The sequence below is a fragment of the Rousettus aegyptiacus genome, unplaced genomic scaffold, assembly GCF_014176215.1.
Source record: "Rousettus aegyptiacus isolate mRouAeg1 unplaced genomic scaffold, mRouAeg1.p scaffold_m13_p_3, whole genome shotgun sequence".
In the NCBI taxonomy this organism is placed as follows: domain Eukaryota; kingdom Metazoa; phylum Chordata; class Mammalia; order Chiroptera; family Pteropodidae; genus Rousettus; species Rousettus aegyptiacus.
The window spans coordinates 172073045-172100980 of record NW_023416306.1 but is presented as its reverse complement, the minus strand read 5'-3'; the positions used below and the strand labels follow the sequence as shown (position 1 = coordinate 172100980).

General features: G+C 57.8%; 2 protein-coding genes across 10 annotated transcripts; both read left to right on the top strand.

Annotated features, from left to right (window-relative positions):
- The first annotated feature begins 7464 nt into the window (after nt 1-7464).
- On the top strand, nt 7465-12912 carry HSP90AA1 (heat shock protein 90 alpha family class A member 1). Of its 2 annotated transcripts, none has more exons than XM_016166018.2 (11): nt 7465-7654; nt 8192-8353; nt 8443-8809; nt 9097-9230; nt 9533-9853; nt 9969-10134; nt 10304-10494; nt 10605-10752; nt 10949-11217; nt 11547-11880; nt 12150-12912. In XM_016166018.2, the coding sequence occupies exons 2-11, from the start codon at nt 8192-8194 to the stop codon at nt 12257-12259; spliced, it is 2202 nt and encodes a 733-aa protein (XP_016021504.2). In that variant the 5' UTR covers nt 7465-7654; the 3' UTR covers nt 12260-12912. The 2 variants fall into 2 exon arrangements, with proteins under 2 accessions (XP_016021504.2, XP_036074072.1); XM_036218179.1 differs by lacking the exon at nt 7465-7654 and adding an exon at nt 8093-8112.
- A 4906-nt stretch (nt 12913-17818) lies between these two features.
- On the top strand, nt 17819-27898 carry LOC107521377. Of its 8 annotated transcripts, none has more exons than XM_036218174.1 (9): nt 17819-18099; nt 19160-19227; nt 20094-20196; nt 20866-20904; nt 23750-23809; nt 24450-24594; nt 25287-25337; nt 27085-27603; nt 27783-27898. In XM_036218174.1, exons 6-8 carry the CDS (start codon nt 24484-24486, stop codon nt 27583-27585), a joined length of 663 nt encoding a protein of 220 aa, XP_036074067.1. In that variant the 5' UTR covers nt 17819-18099; nt 19160-19227; nt 20094-20196; nt 20866-20904; nt 23750-23809; nt 24450-24483; the 3' UTR covers nt 27586-27603; nt 27783-27898. The 8 variants fall into 8 exon arrangements, with proteins under 8 accessions (XP_036074067.1, XP_036074068.1, XP_036074066.1 ...); XM_036218175.1 differs by having other exon boundaries at nt 23747-23809; nt 27085-27591; XM_036218173.1 differs by having other exon boundaries at nt 23747-23809.
- Nucleotides 27899-27936: the final 38 nt, after the last annotated feature.

Here is a 27936-nt window from a genome sequence, read left to right as displayed (position 1 = left end):
AAATGAAGCTGGGTTCCCGGCTGGGGCCTCTGTCCGTGGAGGGAGCACGGTCTCCCCAGCCTCGTGGGTTTTCCCTCCCCTTTCACGGCAGTGTGCTCGCGAGGAGAATGCCGAGCTTGCGTTGTCCCAGTGTGGGCGGCGGTGGGTGGCCCCACCTCGTGCCCTGAGCCGCCAGACACAGGCTCCGGCCACCTGTGACCCTGACCTGAGATGAGCTGATCTTGTTTTTATTCATCTTTCCTCAATGTCTGTAAAGCTCACATGTATTTCAGTGTTTACTATTAGAAGTGTTTTGGGTCATTTAGTAGAAGTTTGGTGGTGTCTTTGTGACCAGAAATACGCCGTAGGAACTTAACTCTCATCTATATCAATTAGCCTCTGGTTAATTGATATAGACAAGAGTTTCATTGTTCTGGTTTCATTGTTTTGCTTCAAGTCACAGTTTCCAAGGACCTATTGACATTTGGTGAGTTGCTCATTCCCAGGTGTATGGCCGCCTGCCAGGTGGCGGGGCTCGAGCCAGGTTTAGGGGCTAAAGAGGTGAGAAGAGCAAATTCTGATTTCAGTTTGGCCCAGAGGGCTAAGAGCTGTGGGGACGGCATCTGGAGTGGATTTGGCCCTGGCAGTGACTCCAAGTCACGCTGAGCTTGGGAGACCAGGGTCGACCTAGGAAGAGGCGGAGGACCTGCCCCGAAGTTCCAGGGACGTTTGGGGAGCAACCGGAAGTGGATGGAGATGGGCCTGCAGAGATCAGAGCCAGACCGGAAAGTCCTCGAGTTGCTGCGACAGTCTTTGTACAGTGAATGACCGCGAGGGCACTGTGAGGGTGCCCCACCCCAGGGCGACGGGCCTGCTGTGCCAGTGTGAGGTCATCGCCACCGCCGGGGGCTGGGTGGGGCGCGGGGGGCTGGAGCGGACCGGGAACCCGCGCGGCGGCATGGTCTTGGTGCGCCCCCTCCCCACCCCGATCACACGGTCCTGCTCCCTTCTTCCTCCCTGTGGATTTTCTCCGCTATATTCTTAAGTTCCAGGCCACCTGGCCAGGACAGCAATGCCTCCTCCTCGGACAGTGGGGGTTGTGGCTGGGGCCTGGGCAACACGTGGGTGTCTGCGCTGGCGTCCAGGCCTGAGAGCACCAGGGGCAGGTGTGGCGATGGGGAGGAGCGAGGGGCCCGGGGCAGGGAGAGCTGGGTAGCTGGGCAGCTGGGCAGCTGGGCAGCCGGGCCCTGGTGTGTGCTGGAAGAGGGGGCTGCTGGCTTGCTGTCCTGGGAGCCCACGTGTTTCTGCACTGGGAAGCGTGCAGATGGAAATAGGAGATTAGAACAGATAAATCCAGTGATAGCCGCCCGTAGGTGGCCAGGTCACAGGGGCCAGAGGACCTGGGCCAGGGAGGGACCCTGAGCTCAGATGAAAAGGACGTTTTAAAGGAAAAATCCACAAGACTTGGCAGTTGACAGAACGTGGGGGCTGTGGAACGAGTCGAAGATGACTCAGAAGGTTTGAGGTGAGTTCAAGGGGAAATGATGCTTCTGGAGGTGGAGTCTGAGGCCAGGACCGCTGGTTCCTTCAGGACCGAGGAGCCGACCTGAACTGGTCTCACTCCTCGTTCGCAGGTTTATAGCTTGCACTCCACCCCCGCCGTGTACACTCAGGGGGGCTGCCTGACATCCGGCCAGCTGTGTGGGGAGGGGCTCAGTGCACACCTGTCCACAGCCCACTCGGCAGGTACGGAAGACACACTGGTTTCTGCGAGAGAGGCCAGGAAGCCTGGTGGGGGCTGGGAGGGAGCGTGCCGCCCGCAGGCACCCCCAGGCCGCCTCTCCCTCCAGGCCGGCCTCCGGGGCCCAGTTCTCGCTCTCCCCCACTGCTGGCTCCTGCCCGAACAGACCCCGCTGTCCGCTCACACCCCAGGACCCTGTTTTCTGGACGCCCCACAGACGGTTGGGTCCAACACTGATGGCTCTGAGCCAGTCACCTGCTGCCCCTGGGTGACCGCAGCCCCACCCACATAGGGCCTGCGGGCTCCCTGGCCTCACCCAGCCTGTTCTCTCTCCAAGCCCGCCCCCGCCCCCAGCGCTGCGGGTGCAGACCCTCCTGCTCTCACCAGCCCCACCTTCATCCGGACGGGTCTGACTGGGGCTCCCGGGAAGGCCTCTGATGCCGCTGATGGGCCTTGGGCCAGGCATCGAGCCCCTGGCTCAGCGCACTGCAGGGCCTGGCGCCTGCCGACTGCTTGCTCGGCCTCCACTGGCCACTCCCGCCCACGATGCTCTGCGTCCCCCAGCCCACTGGTGACATGGAGGGGGTGTGCGGCCTCCACTTCTCTCCCCGCCTGGCCTTCTGGCTCCTCCCTGCTGACCCCGTTACTCCCCCAGCCCCCGCCCTTGCAGACACTGCTCCCTTCCCGGGCGCCTTTCCACACAAGCGCGCGCACACGCACACACACCCACGCATGCACACATGCCCGCGCGTGCAGATGCATGCACGCACACATGCTCACACATACCGCACATGCACACACACCCACGCATGCACACATGCCCGCGCGTGCAGATGCATGCACGCACACATGCTCACACATACCGCACGTGCACACACACACAGACGTGCGCGCGCAGGCCCGCCCACCAGGCTAACAGCTCCTCCTCCTCAGGGAGGCCTCTGGGAGGCCCGACCTGAGCACCACCGCCCCGCCCCTGCACGCGCCAGTTTGTAAACTGGGACGTTCGTGTGGCTTGGCTCCACGTCTGTCTCCACCACGAGGGTGGTGACCCGGTTTGTCACACGCTGCACCCCAGGGCCTGCACACAGCCCTCAGGAACTAGGCACTGAGTCGCAGTGCTCATCACACAGGCACCATTTCCTCTATCGAAACGCCCAGACGTTTTTCCCACCATGCTCAGTGCTGATAACTGTGTGTGTGTTTCGGGGGGAGGGGTTGCTGTGCCCGCTTCTGGTGGCAAGCCAACGAGGAAGTGACCAGCCCCATCCTGGACTGCCAAGCTGGGCCTTGTCGGATGGGTTAAAACTTTCCAGAGGACAAACTTGGTACCACTGTAGAACTGAACGTCCCCAGTTCTACAGTGCGGCGACAGGAAAGCCAGTTTGCTCCGTGGGAATCCACTTTAGGGCCAACTCCAGAACACGTGGCCAGGATCAGGGCCAGACATGTCACTCCCGGTCCTGCGCTCCAGAGTTCACGTCCCCGGGGGCTCTGCTCTCAGCCCTCCCCTTCCCTCTCAAGCAGTGAACCCAAGCCCAGCAGAGACCCACGAGTGCAGGACGGCATCCTGGGGGTGTGGCGGCCGCTGGCACAGGTCGCCCCGCCTCCCCGTTCCCCTCGAGGCGGAGGCCGACGCGCACCGGGCGCGAAGGGCCTCCCCCGGGTTAGCTCGCGCATCCAGCCGATTCTTCGCCAGTCATCCCCACCACAGAGGCGAGGGGACCCGAGCACAGAGCGGGCGAGGGACCTGCTCGGCGTCACACAGCCAGTGCGGGCAGGGATGGGTCCCGCGGTCCCGCCGCACACCCGTGCTTTCGCCCACGCCATCCTCCTCCGAGCCCACTGTGCCTCTTTCAGAGTGCGAACCACTGACTTCTCCTCTGCAACTCGATTCTGAACGTTTCTCCCAGGTCTTTGCTAAACAACGCAATTTCTTTACAACAGCTCGCCAATGTGTGATGGACGTGCAACAAATTGCACACTTACAGTACAGTTCAATGCGTTTCGGCACAGACACACCCCTGTGAAACATCACTGCAAACGAGCCGCAAAGGTTCATCACACAGTGTCCTCCGCTCTGGTGGCCCTCCCTCGGCTCTCGCGAGCCCCCCCACCCCGCCCCGCCCAGAGGCAGCCACTGGTCTGCTTTCTGTCACTATAGTTTGCATTTTCTAAAATTTTAAGTAAACGACTGGCATCTTTTCCTCAGCATAATTAGTTTGTGTATGCGACATTTACCAAGATGGGCCATATACTAAGTCTCAATAAATTTGAAAGAATTCAAATCATGCAAAAAATATTCTCTGACCTCAAAGGAATATTAGAAATCAATAACCAAAAAATATCTGGAAAACCTCCAAATATCTGGAATCTAATACATTTGTAGATTACCCAGGGGTCAAAGAAGAAATCAAAAGGGAAAGTAGAAAGTTCTTTACTTTAAGGAACATATATAACAGTTACCGTGTGTCAGACCCGGTCCTGGGCCATTTCCAAAACCAGACGTAGCTCACCGAAGCCTCACACCCCCACGAGGAAGCTATCTTCATGCACTTTCTACAGATGCTGAAGGCAAAGAGAGGGGTCACAAAGAGCAAGGGCAGAGCTGGGGTTTGACTCCGGGGTACCTAGATCCTTGTGTCCCAGCTAAATGACACTGAGAGGTTCCCCGAGGAGGAGGAAAATGATCGGCTTCGCCTGACAGCAAGATCCCTGTGAGATGAGTTCAACAAATAATTCAGAGCTAAATCTGCTGGACGGGAAGGTGTGCTAGAAATACAGGACTGAGGTTGCTGGGCGGAAATCGGGGGCAGAACGCAGGGCTCGGAAGGCCAGGTGCGCAGATGAGCTCGGCGCACCGCCCGGGGTCGGGGCTCAGTTCTGAGAACCTCTGCACGTCAGGGATCCCCAGGCTTGGAAGGAAGGCAAGGTGGGGGTGGGGAGGGGTCCCAAAGAAAAGGTGTGAGCCGAAGGTCCCCTAGGACTATTAGAAGGAAGAGCGGGAGTGGTGGTCCCGCTAAGGAACGACATGCACACGGCCCTGTGGGGGTGGATCACCACAGGGCGCACCCACGGGAACTGTAGACAAATGGGTAGGTACCATGCAGGGCCTCGGGACTGTCTTTCCTGTAAGAGTGACGGGGTGTCAGTGAGGGTTTGGGGAGGTGTGGAGGAGACTGACAGGGTCAGACCTGTGTCCTCTAAGCTCCCCCGCCTCTATGGTGGAGACAGACCTGTGCAGATGCACGAGGCAGGCAGGTGGCCACGGAGGTCTTCCAGGTGAGCTGAAGGTTGTGTGGACGGACAGGGGTGAGGGTCTAGCGGGGTGAGAAGGGAGAGCAGTAGATGGAGTCGAGGTATCTGGGAGGCAGACAGGCGGAAACGGCTGGGCTCACGCCAGAACCCCTGAAGCGATGCTTGGGGGTTCTTATGGAAGGCGGTGGTACTTTGCAAGGCAGCCGCCAGGCAGGTGGGGGAAGCGGGTTCGGCGTCCAGGCCTAGAGCTGGAGGGATCCTGGCCCCAGCCTCTCAGTGAGTCGCCTGCACACAGGCCCGGCAGAGGGGGACGAGTCCGCAGAGGAGACAAGGCGCGGCGGCAGGCGGAGGGGAAGCCACAGCACGCTGTGGCGAACGTACGGAGGCGGGTTTCAAGGGTGGTGGGTAGCGCGGAAAGTTCCCCGCAGGACGGAAAGGACAGGAAACGTCCTTGGGTTTGCTAACGGAAGCAGGGGAGAGCAGGAGGTCAGGAGGCCCAGGGGGGAGGGCGGGCAACACAGTTGGGACTTGCTGGGAAACAATGGTTCTCGAGTGGCCTTGGGGCAAGTTCTCCGGACGGGAGGGGCGGGGGAGCAGCCTGGAACCAAGAATGTCACTAAGGTTTCGAATGGGCCACTGCATTAGCGGGCCAGAGGAGTGGGCCAGGCCTCCATATCAGGGGGGCAAAGGCAGCTGGTGGGCTACAGGTGGAGGGAGCGCCTGCCTCCGGCGCCCGCAAGGACACCGTGCACTGCAGACAGTGGCGACGGGGAACCTGCCGCAGGAACGGCCTTCCCTTCCGACCCCTCCGCCCGTCCCCAGCCCAGGCCGCAGGGAAAAACCCGGCTGCGAGCATCCGGACACAGCTGGGGTCAGGCAGAGGATCTGCAGTGTGCCCCGCGAATGCCTAACCGTCCCCCGCCACCCTTACCACGTGGGCGCCAGTTTCCCGTTTTAACGCGACTCAGGACATCCCGCGCGGATTTCACAAACTGCTAATGGGTCTCAAGCTCCAGCCTGAAAACCGTTTCCGAAAAAGCTGGGTTTCCCTGGAGATAAAGCGGGGCGGGGGTGGGGTGAGGTGGGGGGAGGAAGTATTCAGTCGGGTTTGTTTACATCGCAAGGAGCTTCCAGATCATTCCCGAAGGCCCAAAGCGTCGGGGCGGGCGGGGGGGGGGAGGAGGGAGGGGGCGGCACAGCAGTGGGCGGAGCTACAGACAAAGGAGCTGGGAGGGAGGTGGGTGACGAGAGTCTTGGGTGAGGCGGGGCCCTCCACCTGTGAGAGGTCCCTGTTACTGAGCTGGCCAGGCCTAAGGTCCCCTCCCCCTCCAGGAGTCTTAAACCTCACCTGGCAGTTTGGAAAGACTGGGAATTCCAACTTTAGAAAGTGGCTTTTGGCACAAGTTAACTACATCAGCCGTGAATTAAATACTTTTTATGGAAAACCTGAAATGACGTGAAATAAAGAGCTTTATGAAATCATGACGGGTGCAGCTGGGCGAGGACACATTTGTTCAAATGCCGGCACTTCGGACTAAGGGGCAGAGTGTGAAGGTTGGGGTTTTAGGGAAACCAAAGAAAGGTTGGCCTCCTCAAGGGAGTGCGCGTGGGTTTGGAGAATTCGGGCCCCTGTGCACTGAGGGGCGTCGGGCCAGGACTAGCCCCGAAGTCCGGGCAGTGCCCTGCGTTTGGGGATCCCCGCAATCACCTGCAAGCGCTCCTGCTCCCTGTCCCACCTGTGGCTGCCCGGAGCCCCACGAGGCCGGAGGTAGGAGGCGCCCCTTGTCCAAATATGACCCCCACCTGCCAGGGGTGTCCCTTCTCCGTAAGGAAGAAACCGGGGTTCGGCTTGCCTCCCCACGCCACATGTCCTGCTGGTCACCCCTCACATCCGCTATGGATTGGCCCCGCATAGTGAGGTTCTAGTAGGCACCTGTCGCCCGAATCCCAGGGACCTGACCCCACCATTGCTGCGGGGCCGAATGGCTACAGCCCAGACCTCAGCCCCTAAAGCTTCTAATCGTGGCCCGACGCCTCTACTCTCTGCCCCTCAGCTCCGCACACGGCCTCGAGGCCTTGCCCTGGCCCCGGGCCCTAGTCGCCGACACCGGCCCCTGACGCTGGGGACCCGGTTCTGCGGCCCAGGTGGCCCAGAGCGCGAGGAGCGCCAGCACGTGACTGAGGGTCTGCGCTCTAACTCACGCCGCGGGACACGGCGCAGGACGCGCCCCGAGCTCCGCGTTTACTCCCGCAGCCCTCGCGAAGCCGCGGCGCGGGCCCCCGGCCCGGGGCTGGACGGCAGCGAGGAGGCGCCGGCTCGCCGCCCGGGCCGCGCGCTGAGCCGGGGCCGCGGCGCGGGCAGCGGGGAGCGGCGCGCGGGCCGCTCCCGGGCGTTCCGGGCCGCGCAGGCGCCCTGGGGCGGGCGCGGGGCGCGCGGCGGCGGTTGGGGGCGGGGCGCGCGGGCCCGGGGGCGGCCAGGGCGCAGGCGCAGGCGCGCGGCCGCGGCGGCGGTTGGGGGGGGGGGTGTTCTTCCGGAAGGTTCGGGAGGCTTCTGGAAAAGGCGCCGCGCGCAGGGCGGGCCCGCCTCTATATAAGGGAGGCGCGGGGGTGGCGCGCCAGTTGCTTCTGCGTCCTGGTGCTGCGTCGCTGCGGAGCCGGTGCTGTCCCTTAGCCAAGGTGAGGGGCGGTCGGGGGGCTCCTGGGGGGCTGTGGGGGGGTCGAGTCGCAGAGCAGTGGCGGCGGCGGGGGCCGGGTCCAGCGCTGAAGCCATCGGCCCGCAGGTCCGGGCCATCTGCGGTCCCCCCGGCGGCCTCGGGCCTGCTGCGGCCTCACATACGCCCCTTGGGGATGGCCGGCGGCCGCGCCACCCAAGTGACGCGGGGGGACCCGCCCGGCGGCAGGGCTCCCCCTTCCCCGCCCCGGAAGGCCTCTCGGCTGTCTCCGGCGAGCCCCGCGGTGGGGGAGTCGTGGGGGGCGGGCGCCCCGTTGCCAAGGCCCGGGCCTCCCGGTGGCGTGCACACGCTCCACGTTGCCGCGGCTCGCAATGAGGTCATCCCTTTGTGGGCCGGCCTACCGTTTTCGGGTCGCTCGGTGTCGCGTATCCTTCAGATGAAGGTTCGGAAAGGTCCGGAAAGGTCGGTAGAACGCAGTTGGCCTCCGTAGAGCTGCTGTGGGCAGACTGCGGGGTTCACGTTGGCGCGGTGTCTTCTGCAGATGCCGGAGGAGACCCAGGCCCAAGACCAGCCGATGGAGGAGGAGGAGGTTGAGACGTTCGCCTTCCAGGCGGAGATCGCCCAGTTGATGTCGTTGATCATCAATACTTTCTACTCGAATAAGGAGATCTTTCTGAGGGAGCTTATTTCAAATTCATCGGATGTAAGTCTCCTTAACATGGCGTTGGGTTTTCCTTTCAGTATCATTTCAGCAGGTAGGGGCTCTGCTGAACGATCTGTATGTTTTGACAGGCTCTGGACAAAATCAGATATGAAAGCTTGACAGATCCGAGTAAGCTAGACTCTGGGAAAGAGTTGCACATTAATCTCATTCCGAACAAACAAGATCGGACCCTCACCATTGTAGACACTGGGATTGGAATGACCAAGGCCGACTTGATCAATAACCTTGGTACTATCGCCAAGTCTGGGACCAAAGCGTTCATGGAAGCTTTGCAGGCCGGTGCAGACATCTCCATGATTGGCCAGTTTGGTGTTGGGTTTTACTCTGCCTATCTGGTTGCCGAAAAAGTGACGGTGATCACCAAACACAATGATGATGAGCAGTATGCCTGGGAATCTTCCGCCGGAGGGTCGTTCACAGTTAGGACTGACACAGGTACGCACCTGATGAAAGGTCCTGGCTGTGGGTCATGCGGAGGCGGGGTGCTGTGAGTCATGGGCCTGGCAGTGTGCAGAGAGCTAATGAGCACGTGCAGCGCTCCAGCGTGGCATTTGTGGGTATCGCGGATGAGGCAGCTTGATCAGAAGTGACTGTAGTCTTTGCTTTCACTCTGGTTCAGAGCACATTAGGCATGGCTTCAAGTGCTGAGGAGATTGTGATTTTTTTACCTTGATTTGACTGTAGCAATTGAAATTGAATTCATTGCCCCGCTCCCGTTTCAGGGGAACCCATGGGTCGTGGAACAAAGGTGATCCTGCACCTGAAAGAAGACCAAACGGAGTACCTGGAGGAGAGGAGGATCAAGGAGATCGTGAAGAAGCACTCCCAGTTTATCGGCTACCCCATCACTCTCTTTGTGAGTTTGTGTGTGTGTGGTTCGTAGGCGTCGATGACCGAAGTGAGTTACAACTCTTAGTTTCCCAGATGTATTGATATGGGAGAGGCCTGAACTTAGTAGTTATTGGACTAGCCTGACGTTTCTTGTTCTGTCAAGGGATCCAGGACTGCACTTACGTTAAACATATCAAATACTGGTGCGATTTCGCGCTACTTGAGGTTTGAACTAATCCGGGGTTTGTCATAAAGTGCGCCCATTGCGTTGAGCTGGTTTTTCAGGTCTGGAATGCAGGGGTGACGGGACCTCGTGTCTTCTCTCAGGTGGAGAAGGAACGCGACAAAGAAGTCAGTGATGATGAGGCTGAAGAAAAGGAAGACAAAGAGGAAGAGAAAGAAAAAGAAGAAAAGGATTCGGAGGACAAACCTGAAATAGAAGACGTCGGGTCTGATGAGGAGGAGGAAGAAAAGAAGGACGGTGACAAGAAGAAGAAGAAGAAGATCAAGGAGAAGTACATCGATCAGGAAGAGCTGAACAAGACAAAGCCGATCTGGACCAGGAACCCTGACGACATCACCAATGAGGAGTACGGGGAGTTCTACAAGAGCCTCACCAACGACTGGGAGGACCACCTGGCGGTGAAGGTGAGCGGCGGCCGGCGGCCGCCTCCGGGCCCCGGCCCGCGGTCCTCCCCAGTGTGTGTTTATGTGATCGCGAGTGTTTATTCAGGGACTGACTCAGGGTCTGTTTTTTTTACAGCATTTTTCAGTGGAGGGACAGTTGGAATTCAGAGCCCTTCTTTTCGTTCCAAGACGTGCTCCCTTCGATCTGTTCGAAAACAGAAAGAAAAAGAACAACATCAAGTTGTATGTCCGCAGAGTTTTCATCATGGATAACTGCGAGGAGCTGATCCCTGAGTACCTGAGTAAGTGCGGTCGGGTGGCAGTGAGCTCAGCCGCTCGCTCAAGGGACTCATGCTCTCGGGCCAGATGGAGCCAGGAGCGGGGAACTCATGGGTGGTTGGTTTTTTAGTTTTGCGTGTTTGTTGATTTTTCTTCTGAGAGCACATTTGTTTTTTTGGTTTTTTTAATTAGATTTCATCAGAGGCGTGGTGGACTCTGAGGATCTCCCTCTAAATATTTCTCGGGAGATGTTACAACAAAGCAAGATTTTGAAAGTTATCAGAAAGAATTTGGTCAAAAAATGCTTGGAACTTTTCACTGAGCTGGCAGAAGATAAAGAAAACTATAAAAAGTTTTATGAGCAGTTTTCTAAAAACATTAAGGTTGGTACGAACACGCTTGACCCTTAGCAGCAGGAATCAAAATGGCTTCTGGAGTTTTAAGTCATTTTGTTCAATGTGTAGAAAGTTTTTCTAAAGCTGATGTTTTTCAGCTGGGAATCCATGAAGATTCTCAGAACCGGAAGAAGCTCTCGGAGCTGTTGAGATACTACACCTCCGCCTCGGGCGACGAGATGGTTTCGCTCAAGGACTACTGCACGAGGATGAAGGAGAACCAGAAGCACATCTACTACATCACAGGTAGCGGGCGGTGAGGGCTGGGGCTGCGCACCTGCTTCGCAGCCTTGGAAGGAGCCACGGTGTGTGCTCTGCCCACGCGGCACCGCCCGTGTGCGTTAACGTGAGCCGTCTGTGCTGGCCAGGTCTGACTAGGAAAAGTCACAAGGAGCGAAACATTCTCCCGCTCAAGGTCTAAAAGTTAACTTTTTGATGTCAGGTGAGACCAAGGACCAGGTCGCGAACTCGGCCTTCGTGGAGCGCCTGCGCAAGCACGGCCTGGAGGTGATCTACATGATCGAGCCGATCGACGAGTATTGCGTCCAGCAGCTGAAGGAGTTCGAGGGCAAGACGTTAGTGTCAGTCACCAAAGAGGGCCTGGAGCTTCCAGAAGATGAAGAAGAGAAGAAGAAACAGGAAGAGAAGAAAACAAAGTTTGAAAACCTCTGCAAAATCATGAAGGACATCTTGGAGAAAAAAGTAGAAAAGGTGTGTGAATGTATTCTGCCTGTGTTTGCTTGATGGACACATTTTAGGAGCAGTGTTAGGTGTTTATCAAAACTAAGTCATGGGGTCCATTTCCCTTTGTAAGTTTTCTCAAGTTATAAATAGAAAGCGGCCTTCCATGCGGTGATGGGTGTGACCTGGTAGCTCTTAAGACTTTAAAGGCCTGAGGGGGGTGGAATGTGCAGAAAGCAAGCTTTGGATACCTAAATTTGCAAATATGTGGTATTTGGTTCATCATTAAAGCCATTGTAGGTACTGAGAAGTAAGAACAATCTTTCCGGGCCCAGTCATCACTTAGTGTTTGCTTACAGGTGGTGGTGTCAAACCGGTTGGTGACGTCCCCATGCTGCATTGTCACGAGCACATACGGCTGGACAGCAAACATGGAAAGAATCATGAAAGCTCAGGCTCTGAGAGACAACTCCACCATGGGTTACATGGCGGCAAAGAAACATCTGGAGATAAACCCCGACCACTCCATCATCGAGACCTTGAGGCAGAAGGCGGAGGCCGACAAGAACGACAAGTCGGTGAAGGACCTGGTCATCCTGCTCTACGAAACTGCGCTGCTGTCGTCCGGCTTCAGTCTGGAAGACCCCCAGACCCACGCGAACAGGATCTACAGGATGATCAAACTGGGTCTCGGTAAGCGGACTGGGGCGCGCAGCTGTTGAAAAGGGGTGACTGTCAGCCCTTGGAACAGAATTGGAGTCTCATCCAGCTTTAGGGAACGTGTATTAGTCATTATATGTGGAAGGGATAAATGTGCCTTGTCATCCGAGCTGAAAAATGAAACCGGTTTATGTGGCCTCGAATCGCTCAGCTTGGAAAGTGGTCACGAGCCAGGGGTGTTAGTCTGAGGGCGTGGCCGGTGATTTTAAGAACTCCAACACGGGTGTTCTGCATCCCCACAGGTATCGACGAGGATGACCCCACTGCTGACGACAGCAGCGCCGCTGTCACCGAAGAGATGCCGCCCCTGGAAGGGGACGATGACACCTCCCGCATGGAGGAAGTAGACTGAGGCCCCGGAGCCGCCCGCGCACGCCCGGGGCGCTTGGCCTGCGTTCCCTCCGATGATGTGTTTTCAAGGATTTTTTTTATTTTTGTTAACATTTTAAAACCCTGTATGGCATGACGACTACTTAAAGGAAGGGTAAGGTTTCTTTCTAAGTGTGCGATGCTGTGACACCTACTCACTAAAGCAGCTAGTTCTCCCTTCCTGGTTTCGTGTTGGCTCATTGTAAGGGGTGAGGTTGTGTTAGACGTGCGTGCTCTCATGTTAACTCTGGACCTGCACCATCCAGCTGTCGAGCGGATTCCTTATTAGACCAAACCTGTTGTCACTGACGTGTGCTAAAATATACTGTGATGTTTAAAAAACTGCTTAAAACGTTCATCTGCTAGCATCTTTTTAAACCTTCTGTCCCCTGTAGTTATCCACTGCATGTATAGTCGCTAGAAGTTAGTATGTCACACTGAACCAACCTGAGGGGAGTGTTCCCTAGAGCTCGTTTTCCAAAGAACAGTACTGTTTAGCGAAAATATAAGCCCACCCAGATGTATTGTAAAGCCCTTTGAAAGTCAGTAGAGCAAGCTTTGTGAATGAAATTGTAGTGTTCAAGTTGCATTCTGCTTCAAAAGGTTGTTACAAATACAGATGAATTAAAAAGCTTATGTGATGATGTCTTATGTGGGGGTACGGAGGGGAACCGTGGAGGCCAGGGTGGTCCCAAGAGGTAAAGCATTACTTAATACACGTCTTGCCCAGGAGAAAAATGTAAAAGATGGCTCATAACGACTGCTGCCAGTCAGTGGGGACACTTGGGTGGCAGGTGCGGGTGGCGAGCGTGTTCTAGACACTTAAAGGAACGGGGTTGTCACACCAACACTCCCTGCCTGCCCTCTTTCAGGGTCTCCGTGTCCAAGCTGCCTTCATGCGTTTGTAAAACACGCTAAACATAGTCCCTTAATACCTTAGCCTCTGAATGTCCCAGCGTTCTTTGCCAAATCTGCTTAACTGGCCCTCCCCCCCAATCTTGCTGCTTCCTGTAGGGCCTCAGGCCAGGTGCAGGGGGCAGGGCGGGCTGATGGCTAGGATCCTGGGGCAGAAGTTCTTAGCCCCTTAGGCAAAAGAAGAGGAATCACTTAAATTAAGACTTAACCATTCAACTGCCCAGCTGTGGGCTCCTGCCTTATGCCGATGGCATGTTACCAGCTGGAGGAAGTGGGGTAAACGCAGTGGGACTAGGTATTGGTGGCAGGAAGGGCAACGGGGGGGGGGGGGGGTGTTCCACGTTCCCCATATCCAAATCAAAAGCAGCAGGCGCCGAAGGGATTCAAACAGGAGTCCGATGAATGCTGTCCTGTCCGGGTGGAATTCACCTCCCTGGCGAGGGTGGGTCGGGTGGGGTGTGGGTGGGGAGCCAAGTGTCTGTCAGACTCAGGAGCAGCCCGTGGGCTGGAGACAGACCCCCCAGGAGGCGGGAGCCCAGCCCAGGGGGTGAAGTCAGGTGACAGTGCTGGAACTGACCTCCACTGCAGCCGCCACCTCACCCGGGAGCCCCTCACCTGCGTCAAAACCCCCTGTGGCTTCGCCCCTTCGTAACTGCGTCCCGCTGAAAAGACTGATGAGTGCTAAAAAAGCCAAGATACGTTTGGACTGAGAAAAGATGAACTTCGTTAACAGGTTATGTGGCTGTCCCTGTAGACAACCAGTATGGAAAGAATCTACAAACAGCATGAGAACAGGTGAATTTAGCAAAGTCCAAGGATGGATCAATATACAAAAACTAGTTTATGTTTGCAACAATCATTAAGTCTAAAATTTTACAATAGCATAGTTTTACACAAGGCTTTGCAAAACACTGAAGTATCTAGGTGTGGGAAGGCTCAACATGAATATGTGGATTCTACTCAAAAGCGTTACGCTAAGCGAAGAAAAGCCGGACACGGAAAAGCTACACATGGTACAATTTTATTTTCATAAAATTTTAGAAAGGGCAACACAACAGGAAGTGGATGAGTGGGCCACCTGGGGCCGGGGGCCATGCTGGGATTGCCTGCAGAGGGGAAGAGGGACTTCCACATGGCGTGGCTCTTTATTAAAATCCATCAGGCTTAAAATGAGCACGTGAATGGTGTGTCACCCCTGAATAGCAAATGAAAGAGAAAGCTTTAGGAGGCGCCTCATTTGCGAGTCAGGGATCCCGCCTTCGAGCTAGAGCGCCGTCCTGCCTGTCCCAGGGCGGGCTTAGGTGACAGCGTGTAACGAGTCCTCAGAAACCGACAGCTGTCGCCTCCAAAGATTTCACCGGAGCTGCTCAGGTGGTACCTTTCCCCCGTGTCCTGTGAGGTCACCTTAGTCTCACTTCTCACACTGATACTGCAGTCCTGCACTGTGACCTCCTGCAAAGCCCCAGTCTAAGCCTCACCGCCTCCAGGAAGTTTTCCTAGACTACATCTGCCCTCGCCATCCCTCGGTCCTCTGAACTTTCAGCGATTCCTACCAGGCATGTATTCATCAAGGTTTTATTGAACGCCCACTGAGAACCAGCCCAGTACGGTTGGGTGGGTCACATTCAGAAACAGCGTCACCGAGGAAGGCCAGCAGAGCAGCGGTAAGCACTAAGCAATGGCGGCCACAATGAAGGCGGTACAGTCCCCAGCCGAGGGGTGAGGACAGAGCAGGGAGGGGCTCGCTGCGCTGGGCGGCAGGGTTTGGGGAAGCTGCTAGAAGGGGGTGACTGTTGACATGGAGAGGGGAGCCTCCCCAGGACAGGACAAGGGAGAGCGCTTCCCCAGGCTGGAGAGCCCAGATGGTTCTGCCTTGGGAGGGGACCCGTGGACAGTCTGAGTGATGAGACAAAGCCGGGGGTGGAGGGGGGGTAGAAATCAGTAACTGGGCACACAGCCTCAGGTCTGGCCCGAGGCCACTCGCCACTCCTCTGGCGAGGAGGCCCATGCCTCTCAAGTATATGTGATCCCAGGGACACCGAGGTGATCCGCTCATTCCGCCATCACGCTCCGTGAAACCTCCTGATCGTCCTGCCAGGTGGCCCCTACTCCACCTGATGGGGAACACAGCACAGGGCCACCTGGGCCCGCGGGAGGCCCTAGGGAGGGCGCAGGCCCGCAGCCTCCATCCTGCACCTCGGCCTGGGGTTCGGGCGCTGGGACTGACATCGGAGGCTCGGCTGTGCCCCCAAGGCGGGGCTTCCGGAAGGGCCCATGGGACGGGGCCTGCGCTGAGGGAAGGCAGGCGTGTGGTCCCCTTCGTTCCCTTGTGTGCCCCAAATGCGTGTAACGTGTCTGGCTCAGGGCAGGCTCTCAAGTATTTGTGAATGACTTCGCCTAAGCACTCCGGTGTACAAACACTTTAACTTATAGTCTCTGATTTCTCCCACTTTTTTAACTTTCATTTTGGAGGTCTCCGAAACCTGAAACCCGGTTCGCCTCCGGTCCAGCCTGAGGTGGGGGGTCCCGGAGCGCAGTCAGCAGAAGCCGCTCCCCGGAGGCGCTGGCGCACCGGACTCCCCGCCAGGCCGGCCCTCCGTCCTTAAGTCCTTAAACGCACACGACAGACGACGTACTGTTTCAAGCTCGCGGTTCGTGGCGACTAACTGCAGCCATCCCTCTTCCCAGAACTTTGTCATCTCCAAACAGAAACCCACCCGTGGTCCGGCCTGTTTCCATGTCCCTCTCTTCGGAAGAGCCCTGCCGCTCTCTCCTCACTCTCATCCTCTCCCCTTCTTGGTGGCACTTTCTCACAGCTGTCCTGCCACGTTTCCACGCCTCGGTGGTGGCTTGTCACCCTGCCTCCCCGCTCTGCCTGTCCGCCCGTGAAGGAGGGAGGGAGCGTGGCGTTTGTTCACCGGAAGCCTGGCGCGCCCGGTACAGATTTGTGGATTTGAATACCTGGTACCTAGAACTGACATTTCCCCCCTTCCTGTGGCGACGGACAGTTTGTGTGAATCGTTTCGTATAATGGAGGGAGCTGTGGTCCCTGTTTTACAGATCTGCTCCAACCTTTGGAAGTGTGATTACAGATTTCTATGGGAAGGGACATCGCGTCTCCCTCCTGGGAAGAATATCCAGGAGGCGAGGCTTTTAGTGAGTCACGGCATATTAATAGCGCCATCACCATCGAAAGCTGAACAAAGATTCCGTGATGCCGGGCAGAGCCAGCTGACAGCACCTTCAGTCCTCAGCACTCAACCGATGGATGTTCTGGAGCTGGAAGTGTGGTCCAAAAGGCATCACTTGTTTTTATGAATTCCGGATTAAAAAAAAAAAACAAAACCCTAACAAATCAGAATGAAAAAGAATTGATAACCTGTCTACCCACTTTTAACAAAGTCGAGTGGATAGCAGCTCATCCCGCACAACCCCTCCCCCTCCCCCTCCCCGTCCCCCCCCCGCCCACGGCTTTCTGAACCCCCTTCCGATTTCACCCTGCCATTTCGTCATTTCAACCGTGAGTCCTTCATCGGTCCCTTCACACGCCTTTGTGACTCAGACATACTCAAGGGACTTGGGACTGTGCTTAAATGAGCAACTAATGCCAAGACAGGATGCCCCTCCTCTCCACGTCTGTGCGGCACTGGCTGGAGCTTTGAGCCAGGATGCTTAGTTGAGATAAAAGAAAGGCATTCTGATTGGACAGGAAGGGGTAAAAGGCATCTCTATTTATAGGTGACATGATCTTATATATAGAAAATCGTAAGGAACACGCACACACACCCCTATCAGAACAAGTTCAGCGAGGTTTCAGGATACAAGATCAATACTCAAAAGTCAATCGAATTTCTGTACACAAACAACGAACAAGCCAAAATAATATTAAGAAAACGTCTATTTTTACCACAGCATCGAAAAATACTTAGAAATACATTTAACAAAAGAAATGCAGGGCTCACTCTAAAAACTACAAAACATTGTCACCAAAACTAAAGACCCAATAAGGGAAAAGCCCTCCGGCTAGTAACCCGGAAGGCGTGGGACCGTTAAGCCCGCAATGCCCCCAAACTGACCTACAGATTAGACGTGACCAATGGCATTTTTTATTTTCAGAGATTAACCAGCTATTTCTAAAATTCACACGGAAAAGCAAGGGACCCAGCAGAGCAAGCAATCTTGAAGAATGACAAAGTTGGGGATCCACACTTCCTGACTTAAAAAAATCACTAAAACTGATAAGTGACCAAGCAGCTAACACACTAATCTGTGGCATCTTTAATTCCCCGATTCATTTCTTCATGTAAAATAGAGTTTTGAGCAGCTACTGTGCGTGGCACGGCTTGAGGGTCCCTGGGCTCCGAGGAGGACAGTCCAGCGAGCCACGTAGAACGACAGGCAGCTAAGTGGCCCGGCGGCCGGTTCGGCCGCTGCGCGGAGCCGCCGCTCCCACCGGAGGGCGCAGTCCAGGCAGGCTTCCCGGAGGCGGCGCCACACTGGGCCGCGGGAGCGGCGCGCCTTTCCGGCGGAAGTCGGAGCCTGGGTGGTGGGAGGGGTGGGGAGGGGGCTTGGGCCTTCCGGGATTAGGGGGACTGGGTGGGGGCGCTGTCCGCGGGAAAGGGCTCGACGTCGTTTTAGGGAACCGGGAGCGACTCAAGGTTTTGTGGCAAAATCATGCCGTCGGCCGGGCGGGAGGAAGGGTCCGGAGCCCACGCGGGGGCGGCCAGAGGGGCGGCGCCGCGCTGCGCACACCGCGGGCGACACCGGGAGCCGGGGCCAGGCTCCCCGAGCCGCGTGCTTCGTTGCCATGGAGACGCCTGTGACGTCACACAGGCCTGGCCTGCGAGACCTTCCCTCTGCACTCAGGGACCATCACTCTGGGCACAAAATGGACATGCCATTCAGAAGGTAAGCGCGGTCGGCGACAGCCCGTACCCTGCGCCCCCGACCCTTGGGTCCCCACCCCAGCTGCTCTGAACGAGCATCATCGCTCCGGGCCTCACCTGAGCAGACTCTGGGCCCCAACTTGAGTGACAACGCCCCTACTCGAAGTCCCCCTCACACCCCAGCGCCTTGCCACCTCGGACGGAGGCTGAGTGGCGGCTGCTTCTCTGGGAGCCGGGAGGCTGCTGCCTGCCCTGTCTCCGGCAGGTGGGTGCCCAGGTGCAAGGCCAGGTGCGCCTGCCCCGCGCCGGGTGCTGCCACCTGCTCTCGCAGCTGCTGTTCCCACGCGGCACCGTTAAAGCCGCCTGCGCCCAGAGATGAGGAGGCGTGGTGCTTCCTCCAGCAAGAAGGGGCCTGAGGCTGCGGGCCCCAGATCCGGGGTGCGGGTGGGGTGGGGGGTCCTGCTCTGTGGAAGTGAGGACAGTGCCCCTTGAGAGGGTGAGGGGTCCCTGCCCTTCCAGACTGAATACATCACCTGCCACCTCCAACCCCCACCCCAATGAGGGGTCCTTGCCATGCATAGTGAGGATGGTGCCCGCCCTCTGGGGCTGGGATCCTTGCCTCTGAGACCCATCCCTTTATTTCCCCCAGTGGAGAAATGTCCCTGCCCCAGGAGTCAGGTCTGCAGGGGGAGACCCTGGTGTGAGGTGGGACAGATATGGGGGTTCCTACATTTCCCCCAGGCATGAAGAGTGAGGGATTGAGAAGGGGCACCTCTCAGCCAGCTTCCATCGTGGGGTAGCCTGGGCCAGCTCTGCCCATGGTGAAGGGCAGTGACCTGGGGGCTGACCCCAGCCTGTGCTTGGGAATGTGGGCCCCCCCCCAAACCAGGACACCTGAGAATTAACCTGGGGTTAATTAGTGTCTGCATGCAAAGCTATACAGTACTTCTTCAAAATGTTTTAACTTGTTTTCATCTAAGAAAAGGTGTTTTAAAATTAGAAATAAAATGCCCCCCCCCCCTTTGCCCATGCATTCTGTGGATTCCTTCGGCCTGAACGGGATTCTTCTTCCTCGGCTGCAGAACTTTGTGATCTGATGGATTCTGCTGGGAGCCCAGGAGCTTTGGAGAGGCCAGCTCACAGACACCAGGTGCGGCGAGAAGGGGCCACGTCGGACCGCGTCCCCCCTCTGCTTGGTCAGCGTTGTCTCGAACAAACAGGAGTTCCAATGTTTGACCTTTCTTTTCTCAGGCGGCATGGGGACAGGAAATTGCAAAGTGGGGAAAAAATCCACCATCATTCCTTTTTAATTTGTTATACCTGAGTTCAAAAAAGTGGGAGGTGTTCACATCAGAATGGGTTCCTGTCACAAGTGTGTCCGAAGGGCACAGAGCGTGTGTGCGCGCACGCATGTGTGTGCATGTGCATGTGTGTGCGTGTGTCTGTGTGCATGTGTGTGCACACAGGGGGAGTGTCCTTGAAAACGCGCTCTCATGGGGCTTCCCGTGCTCAGGTGTGTGCAGGCCGAACCAGATCTGGGGTTCGAGTGGGTAGGAGAATGAAGATCCGGCTCCCTGTGGCAGGACGGGCCGTTTTGGTGCCGCTTGCGTCTACCCTGGAGTAAAGCTCATCCTCTTAGAAACCACCCTGAGGGAGGAGGGGGTTGAGAAACCTTCCTTCCAAAACAAAGTGGATCGCAAGGAAAGGATGTCTGTTCTGAAGTGGAACTGTTGGCTAGTTGACGAATGTTGTTAAGGGGACTTTTTAAAAGTGTTTTCCCTTTAAAGAGGAAATGCACACATTGGGTTCAATGCTGACCGACTTAGCGGTCAGTGTAGGGCCCCTGCTCCCGCCCTGCCTCTTCCCCCGGGGCGAGAGCTGGACCGTGTTCTCTTGCAGGAGACGGGCGGCTCATGGCACTCTTTCTCCCGTTCTCCGGGTCTTGGGAGTAGACTTGCTGGGCCGGTCTTTGTGCAAAGACGGGCTCGTCCGCTGATGCCCGCCCCCTCCCTCTAGGCCACGGGTCTCTCTCCCAGCTCCTCTCTCAGCAGCGGGCTCTCTGGACTTCACCTGCACCGCACGTTAGCAGCCCCTGCTCCTGGACACTCCGTGACACCAGGTAGGGACCTTCAGACAGGCTCTGGTGGGGAGCCGGCTTGTCCCCGGGGGCTGCTCCTCCCGGGCTCGGCTCCAGGGGTCGGGGGATGAGGTAGGGGCTGCGGCTCCTCAGGCCCCGGGCCACGCCCTCCCTCCCCTGGAGCCCGGAGGCCGCCCTAGCCCCTGGGGTTGGGACTGTTTGGGGAAGGTCCTGACCCATCATCTTTTTCCCTCTTCCTGCCTTGTTGGCAGGCCTTTAATTTGTATTATTTCAAATAAATTTTTACTATAACGCTTTATTAGGAAAATTTGCCAAGTGTTCAACTTTTAACAAATGTCAAATTACCACATTGATCCTTTGCCGTCTGGTGCATTTAACTTGCAAAATGTGCCGGAGGACGCTGGGGACAAATGCACTCTCTCGTCTTCCATTTCTGTTTTGCTTTTGGGCTTTTCATCCTCCTGCTTCATAACCACAGCTGCGTGAAGCTGGGAGACAGATGGGCAGGGGGCGGGGCCAGGACGGAAGGGGCGGGGCCAGGAGGAAGCTGCGGGGCCAGGATGGAAGGGGCGGGGCCAGGATGGAAGGGGTGGGGCCGGGATGGAAGGGGGTGGGGCCAGGGTGACAGGGGGCTGAACCAAAGACTGGCCAGAAGTTGGTTTGCTGCTCCCTAACTTTCCCGTTTTAAAGCCTCAGGTTACCAGGTTATGACTTCTTGACACCTGTGAGGTCAGTCTATGAAAATGACTTTTTCTCATGGGGGTGGGGCTGGGATTGTTTGTTTTTTATAGTATAATGATACCCTCCGTATATATTCTTTTATATGTTTGATATTCTTTTATATATTTTCATACTGCATTCTAAGACTCAAATATAACACTGAAGGATAACACCTTTTAAAAAATGGACCTGTATACCATTCCACCCAAACTTTTTTTTCTTTTTCCCTGCGTTCCCTACCAGTCCGGGTATTTCTCCCCACGTGTTGGAAATAGTGTCACTTTAAATGATTGGCATTCCGGTGACCAAAATTGCGTTCAGGATGATTTTGCGTCCAGCCCGGTCCTTCGCGCGTCTTCGGTGCTCAGAGGTGTGGCTGCGGGTTCCTCGGCCCAGGTGCCCAGGCGGGCTTCTCTCCTGCTCCTCCCCAAGTAAACAGCACACCACCTGCTCTCTCTCGTTCTTCTGAAGTGCGAACGAAGGAACGGACTTCTCTAGGGCCACGCCACTTCCTAGACTGCCAGGGCGCGTTCTCCCTCAGCCCCGGAGGCCGGGAGTCTGCGGCCCAGGGCCTGGCCGGCTCCCTCGGAGGCGGAGGGACTGCCTGTCCCGGGCCTCTCTCCAGCTTCTGGGGGCCGCGGGCAGCGCCTGGCGTCCCTTGGCTTGTGGTCACCTCGCTCCTGTTCTGCCTTCGGTCCACACCACCTCCCCCTGTGCCCGTGTGCCCACATCTCGGGACACCTGTCACTGCACTTAGGGCCCGTCCCAAATCCAGGAGGACCTCATCTCGAGACCCTTAACACGATCACATCTGCAAAGACTCTTTCTGAATAAGGCCACAGGCACAGTTTTAGGGGTGAGGGTGTGGATGTATATTTTGGGGGGGCCTCCTGAGAGGATTTTGGACAAGACCCTCGCATCAAATAGGAAACACACTGTGTGTGGCGTGCGGACTCCCACCACCCCTGTGGAGGGTGACGCTCTGATTTAAAGGTCACTCTCCCAGTGGCAGAGTGCCGTTCGAGCCTTCCAACTCCCTTGGGTGGTGGTCTGCATGGAGTGGGCTGTGTGAGTGACATGTTTATCCCGGAGTAGCCAGTGAAGTGATAACCAGCGTACAGAGCAGCATGCTGACCCCCCACGTGCCACGTCACTGACTCCTCGACGGGGAAACTGAGGCTGGGGGAAGCTACGTTAGACATCTGAAGCCACACAGCCAGGTTGGTGGTGCACCTGAGGTTTGGACCCCGGAAGTCTGGCTCCGGACCTGACAGCCGTACCATTTCCAGGGGAACCTTTACGGTGCTGGCTCCGGTCTTGGTGGGTGGTGGAGCCGTGTGGCTGCCGTGGAGGCTGCGAAAGGGGGGCTGCACCTTGGGGGGGGGTATGCGTCTGGCTTGGGACGAATTGGGGGCGAGGTCCCTAGGATACGTGTGCGTGCACGCATGCACCCAGCTAGGATACGTGTGCGTGCACGCATGCACCCAGTAAACATTTTTGAGCACTGACCACATGCTTAGCGCCATGCCAGGCTATGGGCACAGAGGCCAGTGATGGGGTGTGAGTCCACAGACGGAGAATACGGAGAATGGTAGAAAATGAGGACCAAGGAGAAAAGTGCGCGTGTGTGCATGAGTGAGTGTGTGGGCGTGCATGGGGGACAGCATTGGGGGAGGTTGACGTGCAATAAGGGGTCTCTCAGGAGGCCTCACTGAGGGTGGCCTTAGAGTCACGACAGGATGGAAGTGGGGGACAGCCAGGTGCTGGTCAAGGGCGGCTGCACCCTTTGGGGGTCCTGGGGCTCCAGGGAGGGGCGGTGGGCTTGTCCGCTGAGGCCCCTGGGTGCAGCGAGGGCTCGGGCTGAGGATGCGGGCGGGGCTCAGGGCGTTGGTGGCCAGTTAGAGGACAGGGGAGAATGGCTGGACTTGGGGTGTGGCTGTGAAAATGGAGAGAAGTGGCTGAATTCCGGACACGTTTGGAAGGTTGAGTCGACACTGGCTGATGAGCCGGATGTGGGGTTTGGGAGAAAGAGGGGCGAAGGCAACGCCAGGTGTGTCGAGCCCGAGCCGCGGGAGGCTGCAGTCAGCCTGCTGAGGCGGAGGCTCCACTGCGGCAGTCCTGGGCGAGATGAGCAGTTTGATCCAGGACGAGTGAGGCTGGAAGAACCCACTGGAGACCCCAGGGGAGGCCAGGCAGTGGGCTCGGGGGTGCGGAGCTGGGAGGTGGAAACTGGGGTCACAGGGGTGCTGGGTGGAGCCTTGGGCCGGATGACGTGGGTGCGGGGCGTGTGAACACGTGTGTGTGCGCGCATGTGCCCGCGTGTGCGTGGACGGATGCCGGGGGGTGGTAGGCACTCTGGGTGAGGGCTTCAGGCAGGACTTGCTTGAAGGGAGAGGTTGGTGGCTCTCAGGCACAGGGGGCGACGCCTAAACTCTTCAGGAAAACGTCAGACATACAGCAGAAAGGTCTCCCAGCTGGAGGGTCCACCTCGCGGGCCCACCGCGCTTCCTGCCCCCGTGTGTCCCCCGAAAAGCGAGGCCTCCACACATGACCTCAGCACCCTCGTGGGCCCTGAGTGCTAACTGGGAGTGTTCAGCTCCTTAGGTGGTGGCCTCGGCCCAGCTGCCCTGGCCCTGTGGGGCGGGGCAGCAGCTGCAGCCCCTTTGGGGGTCAAGGACTTCTCACTTGAGGACACAGTGGGGACACTCGGGCCGGCTCGTGGCACTTCCCGCTTCTCTGAGGTTTCGCTCTGCGCGCTCGGGAGCTGGCGTTCCGGGGAGCCCGTCGGAAGCCGAGTTTGTCACGGCGAGTCCGTGGCTCGTGCGCTGCCCCTGACTGACACCCTTTCCAGCAGGGTCCAGCGGTGCCTTCTCCAGACTTCCGAGGAAAGCAAGTGACATGAAACTCCCAGCAGGTTTGTAGGCCCCGGTTCTCTCAGATTTATCTATTTATTTATTTATAGAGTGGATTTTCTCTCCGTTCTTTGGAGGTCGGGGGAGGTTATAGCTTTGCTTTTTTGAAATTTAAAAAAAATATATTTTTTAAAACTATGTCTTTAAAAACTTTAAACTGCTTAGGAAAAGCTCTCAGAATTTTGTCACCTTGAGTGAGTCAGTCCTCAGCCTGGGCTTAAAATTTCTTCTCCATTAACAAGCAAAACAAAGCTGGAGGACTGGTGAGCCAGGCGTGGTCCCCGCCCCACCCAAAGGTCTCGGACTCTCTGTGTCAGTGGCCGTGTGACATTTCCTATGGGCCTCGACGCCACAGCACCTGGGAGCGGAGGGGCCCGCCCCACTGCGGGGTTATCTGTCTGGGCTACGTGCCCGCGCCAGCACCCGCCTGTGCATTTTAACGAGAAAGATTTTTGAAAACGCCCTAGATCGGTCTTACTGGGGTATCACTTGCGGTAAAACTCGCCCCTCGGGGTGCACGGCCCTGACTGTGGCAGACGCGGCCTGGGGGCAGACGGAACCCGGCCGTTCTCGCGTGGGCAGCCCCGCCCGCCCCTGTAACTGCTGACCTGTGCTTTGTCCCTGCGACCTTGACGTGTGCAGTTAAGTGAGACGTCCGTGCCGGACCGCCCGAGCCATGCTTGGTCTGAGGTACAGCCGGCCCGGCTGCATCAGGGCGGCGTTCGGTGTGACGGGCGCCCGGGCCGGCTTCCAGAGGAGGCAGAGGAGCACGCCCCATCGCTTCAAGGTGCTTCCTGTGCACCCCCCCCTCCCGCTGGGGTGCGGCCGGTCGGGAGGGTCCCTGCTGCATGCTGTGACCAGAAGCCCCCGCCCTGGGCCCCCACGGAGAGAGTTCTCAGGGGTCCCTGGCATCACCCTGACAGGTCATTTTTCTCTTCCTCAAATTAGAGGTGTTTGATTTGAATTCCTGTCCTTTGGGGCTCTTTCTTTCAATTGAGAAAAAAACAGAAGAGTTGCTTCTCCCAGCAGCCTGGGTCCGTGGGGAGCGTTCTAGGTAACGGACGCCAGCCTGGGTTCTCCCCGGGAGCCCTGAGCCAGGCCCGGCCACATCTGGGTCCATAAAACAAAGGGTTTGGGACGGATGACCGACCGTCGCCCACGGTGCTCCGGCTTTGGGTCCAGAACAGGGGCCGGGGGAACGTGCAGGGTCAACGGTCACTTTGCCTCCCGCACGCGCCCTCTCCTGGCTGCGTTCCTGCTTCTGCTTTCCCCCGAGTCCTGCAAACCAGACCTCTGCCTCTGCCCAGGCTCCAGGGAGAAGCTTCTGTCACTGCCTGCCTGCCGGGGCCACCATCCCCCGGGTGTCCGGTGCGGCAGAGACCGCAGGCGTGGGCAGTGGGCACCCTTGTTGTCTTGCCTTCGAACACGAAGCTGCCGTCCCCCTCGACAGAAAGGATTATTTAAGTCTTTCCTCCCCAGGCCAGTCACAGCAAGAGCCACATGGACTTTGTTGCAGGAATCTGGAGAGAGGTAAGTTGTGGCATGAGCCAGTGGCCACTCTCAGGCAGGGAGTGGCAGGAGCCCTCCCCACGCCCAGGTCCCCAGGGGCCAGCCTTGTCAGCAGACCTTTCTAGGGAGTGTGGTCCCAGGCCTGCTGTGTGGACTCTTTTCTTCACAGTGGTGGTACCGTATTTTGGGGGAAAAATGCACTTTGATGTTTAAATTGTTTTTTCTCTTTCAAATTTTTTTATATAAGAAAAAGAATCAGAGAGGTTTGCCTGGAAGATTGAGGAGACCATCAGTTTGCAATTAATTAATCTCAAAATGAGTCTCAAAATTAAAATCGATCTCAATAATCACATTACCTCACGTCTTAAAACCTCTGATACCACCTCAATAATCAGGTGAGGTGTAGTTAGCACCTGGTCTCGGAGGTTGTAAGATGTGAGGTAAGGTCAAAGAGCGGGTGTGTGAGCCGTGAAGTCGTCCTTCAAACCTAGCGAATAAATATCCCAGGCCACCCCTCTTGGTTTGTGAGAACTGACGCTGGTTCATTTGCAGCGCGAGGCTGCCGCCCACCCCACCCCCACGCCCACGCCCCGTCTGGGGGGGGCGCCGACTGCTCTGTGTGTGTGAGGGGTCAGAGTGGCTGCTGGCTTTGTGAATTCTACAGTACCGACCACTTTCTGAATCTGAAACAATTGCAATTGCCTGTAGATTACGGCGTTTAACTATTTCCATGTTTACCTTTTTTTGGAAGAAATGTCAACTGTCCAAAGAGGGAGCGAGTGCTCTCGGGGGTTTTCACTGCCCACTGGGTGGGGCGGGGGCTGTGCCCCGGGCCCTCTCTGGGTGTGCCGCCCGGGGAGCAGGGGCACACGGGCTGCACGCCGTGTCCGTCAGCCCGCTTGACTCCCGGCCTCGCGGGTCCGAGTCTTAGCATGCACTGAAGATGTGGCTCATGGCCTTGGCACGGGAGGGGTCTGTGCTCGACCACAGGGACTTAGGCTCTCGGTGGGGACCGTCACTGCAGAGCCACTCAGCCGCGAGCCCTGAGGCGGGACAGTGATGGGCAGGGCAGTCGTGGCATTCTGGCACCGATGGCCAGAAGGTCCAGAGCTGCCCGCCGCCGTGGTCAGAGGTCAGGGGTCAGGCGGCGGCGGCCCTGTGTCCGAGAACAGGCCTTGGGAAACGGAGCGATTGGATTAAGTGCTTGTTTCGCTTCTTCCGGCCGCTTTGCGGGAGGGGTGACGTGTCTGCACAGGCCTGCTCCGGGGGACAGGACGGGGCTGTTTGTCCACCGGGGATGTGGTGCCTTGGAGGGGACGTTGGCAGGGAATGGCGTCAGCACTGCCCGGGCTGGGCTGGGCGGTGTGGATGAGCCAGCCGGGCCTGCACCTGGAGCCCTTGAAATGACAGGGCTCAGGCCGGGCCGGCGCCAGTGGACCCTCAGGCTGTTTGGGGGCCATGGGATATTTCTCGAATGCATTTTAAAACAGTGCCCGGTGCTCCTTGGAGATTCTCATGCCTGGTGGTCCGAGGCGGAGCCAGCGCTGGGGAGCCGCTGCGAATGCAGACGGGGGTTCCCGCTCGCCCGCTGTGCTGTGCATCTGCCGAGCGGCCCGGTCCGTGGCCTGGGGGGTGGGGCCCCCTGCTTTAAAGGATGTATTTGCAAGGCAGACCAACATCAGTGATGGAAGAAGTAACCTGAGCCGAAAATGTGCGTTCTACGGGGTCCGCTGCTGGGACCTGCTAACAGCTCACGCTTCTGACTCAGTTTTTAGATCCTTATGATGATTCGGAAGATGGGCCCAGGCATTCCGCCTGCGCCCGCAATGGTCCTCCGTGTGCCGTGGCCTCTAACCTGCCTTGGCACAAGCACAGTGGTCCAGAGGTTCACTCGGAAGACCCTCCCTCGAGAGCCGCAGACCTCGTCATCAGAGCTGCCGGTGCGAGCCCCACCGCCCTGGGGGCCGACGACGTGGACATGCAGCCGGCGGAGGCCGGCAGCCCCGAGGCGCGAGCGTGGGCGGCCCGGCTTTCCGGGTCTCCCGAGGACTCGAGAATGATGGAGGAAGACCGGGCGCCCCTCCTCTCTGCCGTGGGGCCCCCTGAGACTGGAAGACGCGCTCAGGGCAGAGCCAGAGGGTCACGGCCACCACCCAGACTCGGGAATGAGAGGGACAAGGGACCCAAGCTCTCACTGTCCAAGAGGAAACTGGAACTTTTACTTACAGAGCCTGAGAAAAGTAAGAGGAAGAAGCGGCGAGCGGCCTAGCGCCAGGTGAGCGGCCAGGTGAGCGGCCAGCTCGGGCAGGGGGCGCCAGCGCCCTGGGGGCCGACGGGGGCGGGGCTCGCACAGCTGACCCGGTCGGCTGGGCCGGTGGGCGTGGCCGTGGGCGGGACGCGGCACCACGTGAGACCGGGGGGCGGTGCCCTGTGCGCCCCCCCTTCCACCAGCTCCTCTTCTCGCAGGCAAGAACGGACAGAGCAGCGCCTGAGTGGAGTTGGTGTCAGCGCTGGGTGGCCGAGTCCCTCTGCTGTGGCCGTGGCCACTGTCCCGTGTGTCAATAAAAGGGAATGCACCCGAACGTCTCCTGTCCCTCCCGGCGGGTGGGGCGCCTCTCCC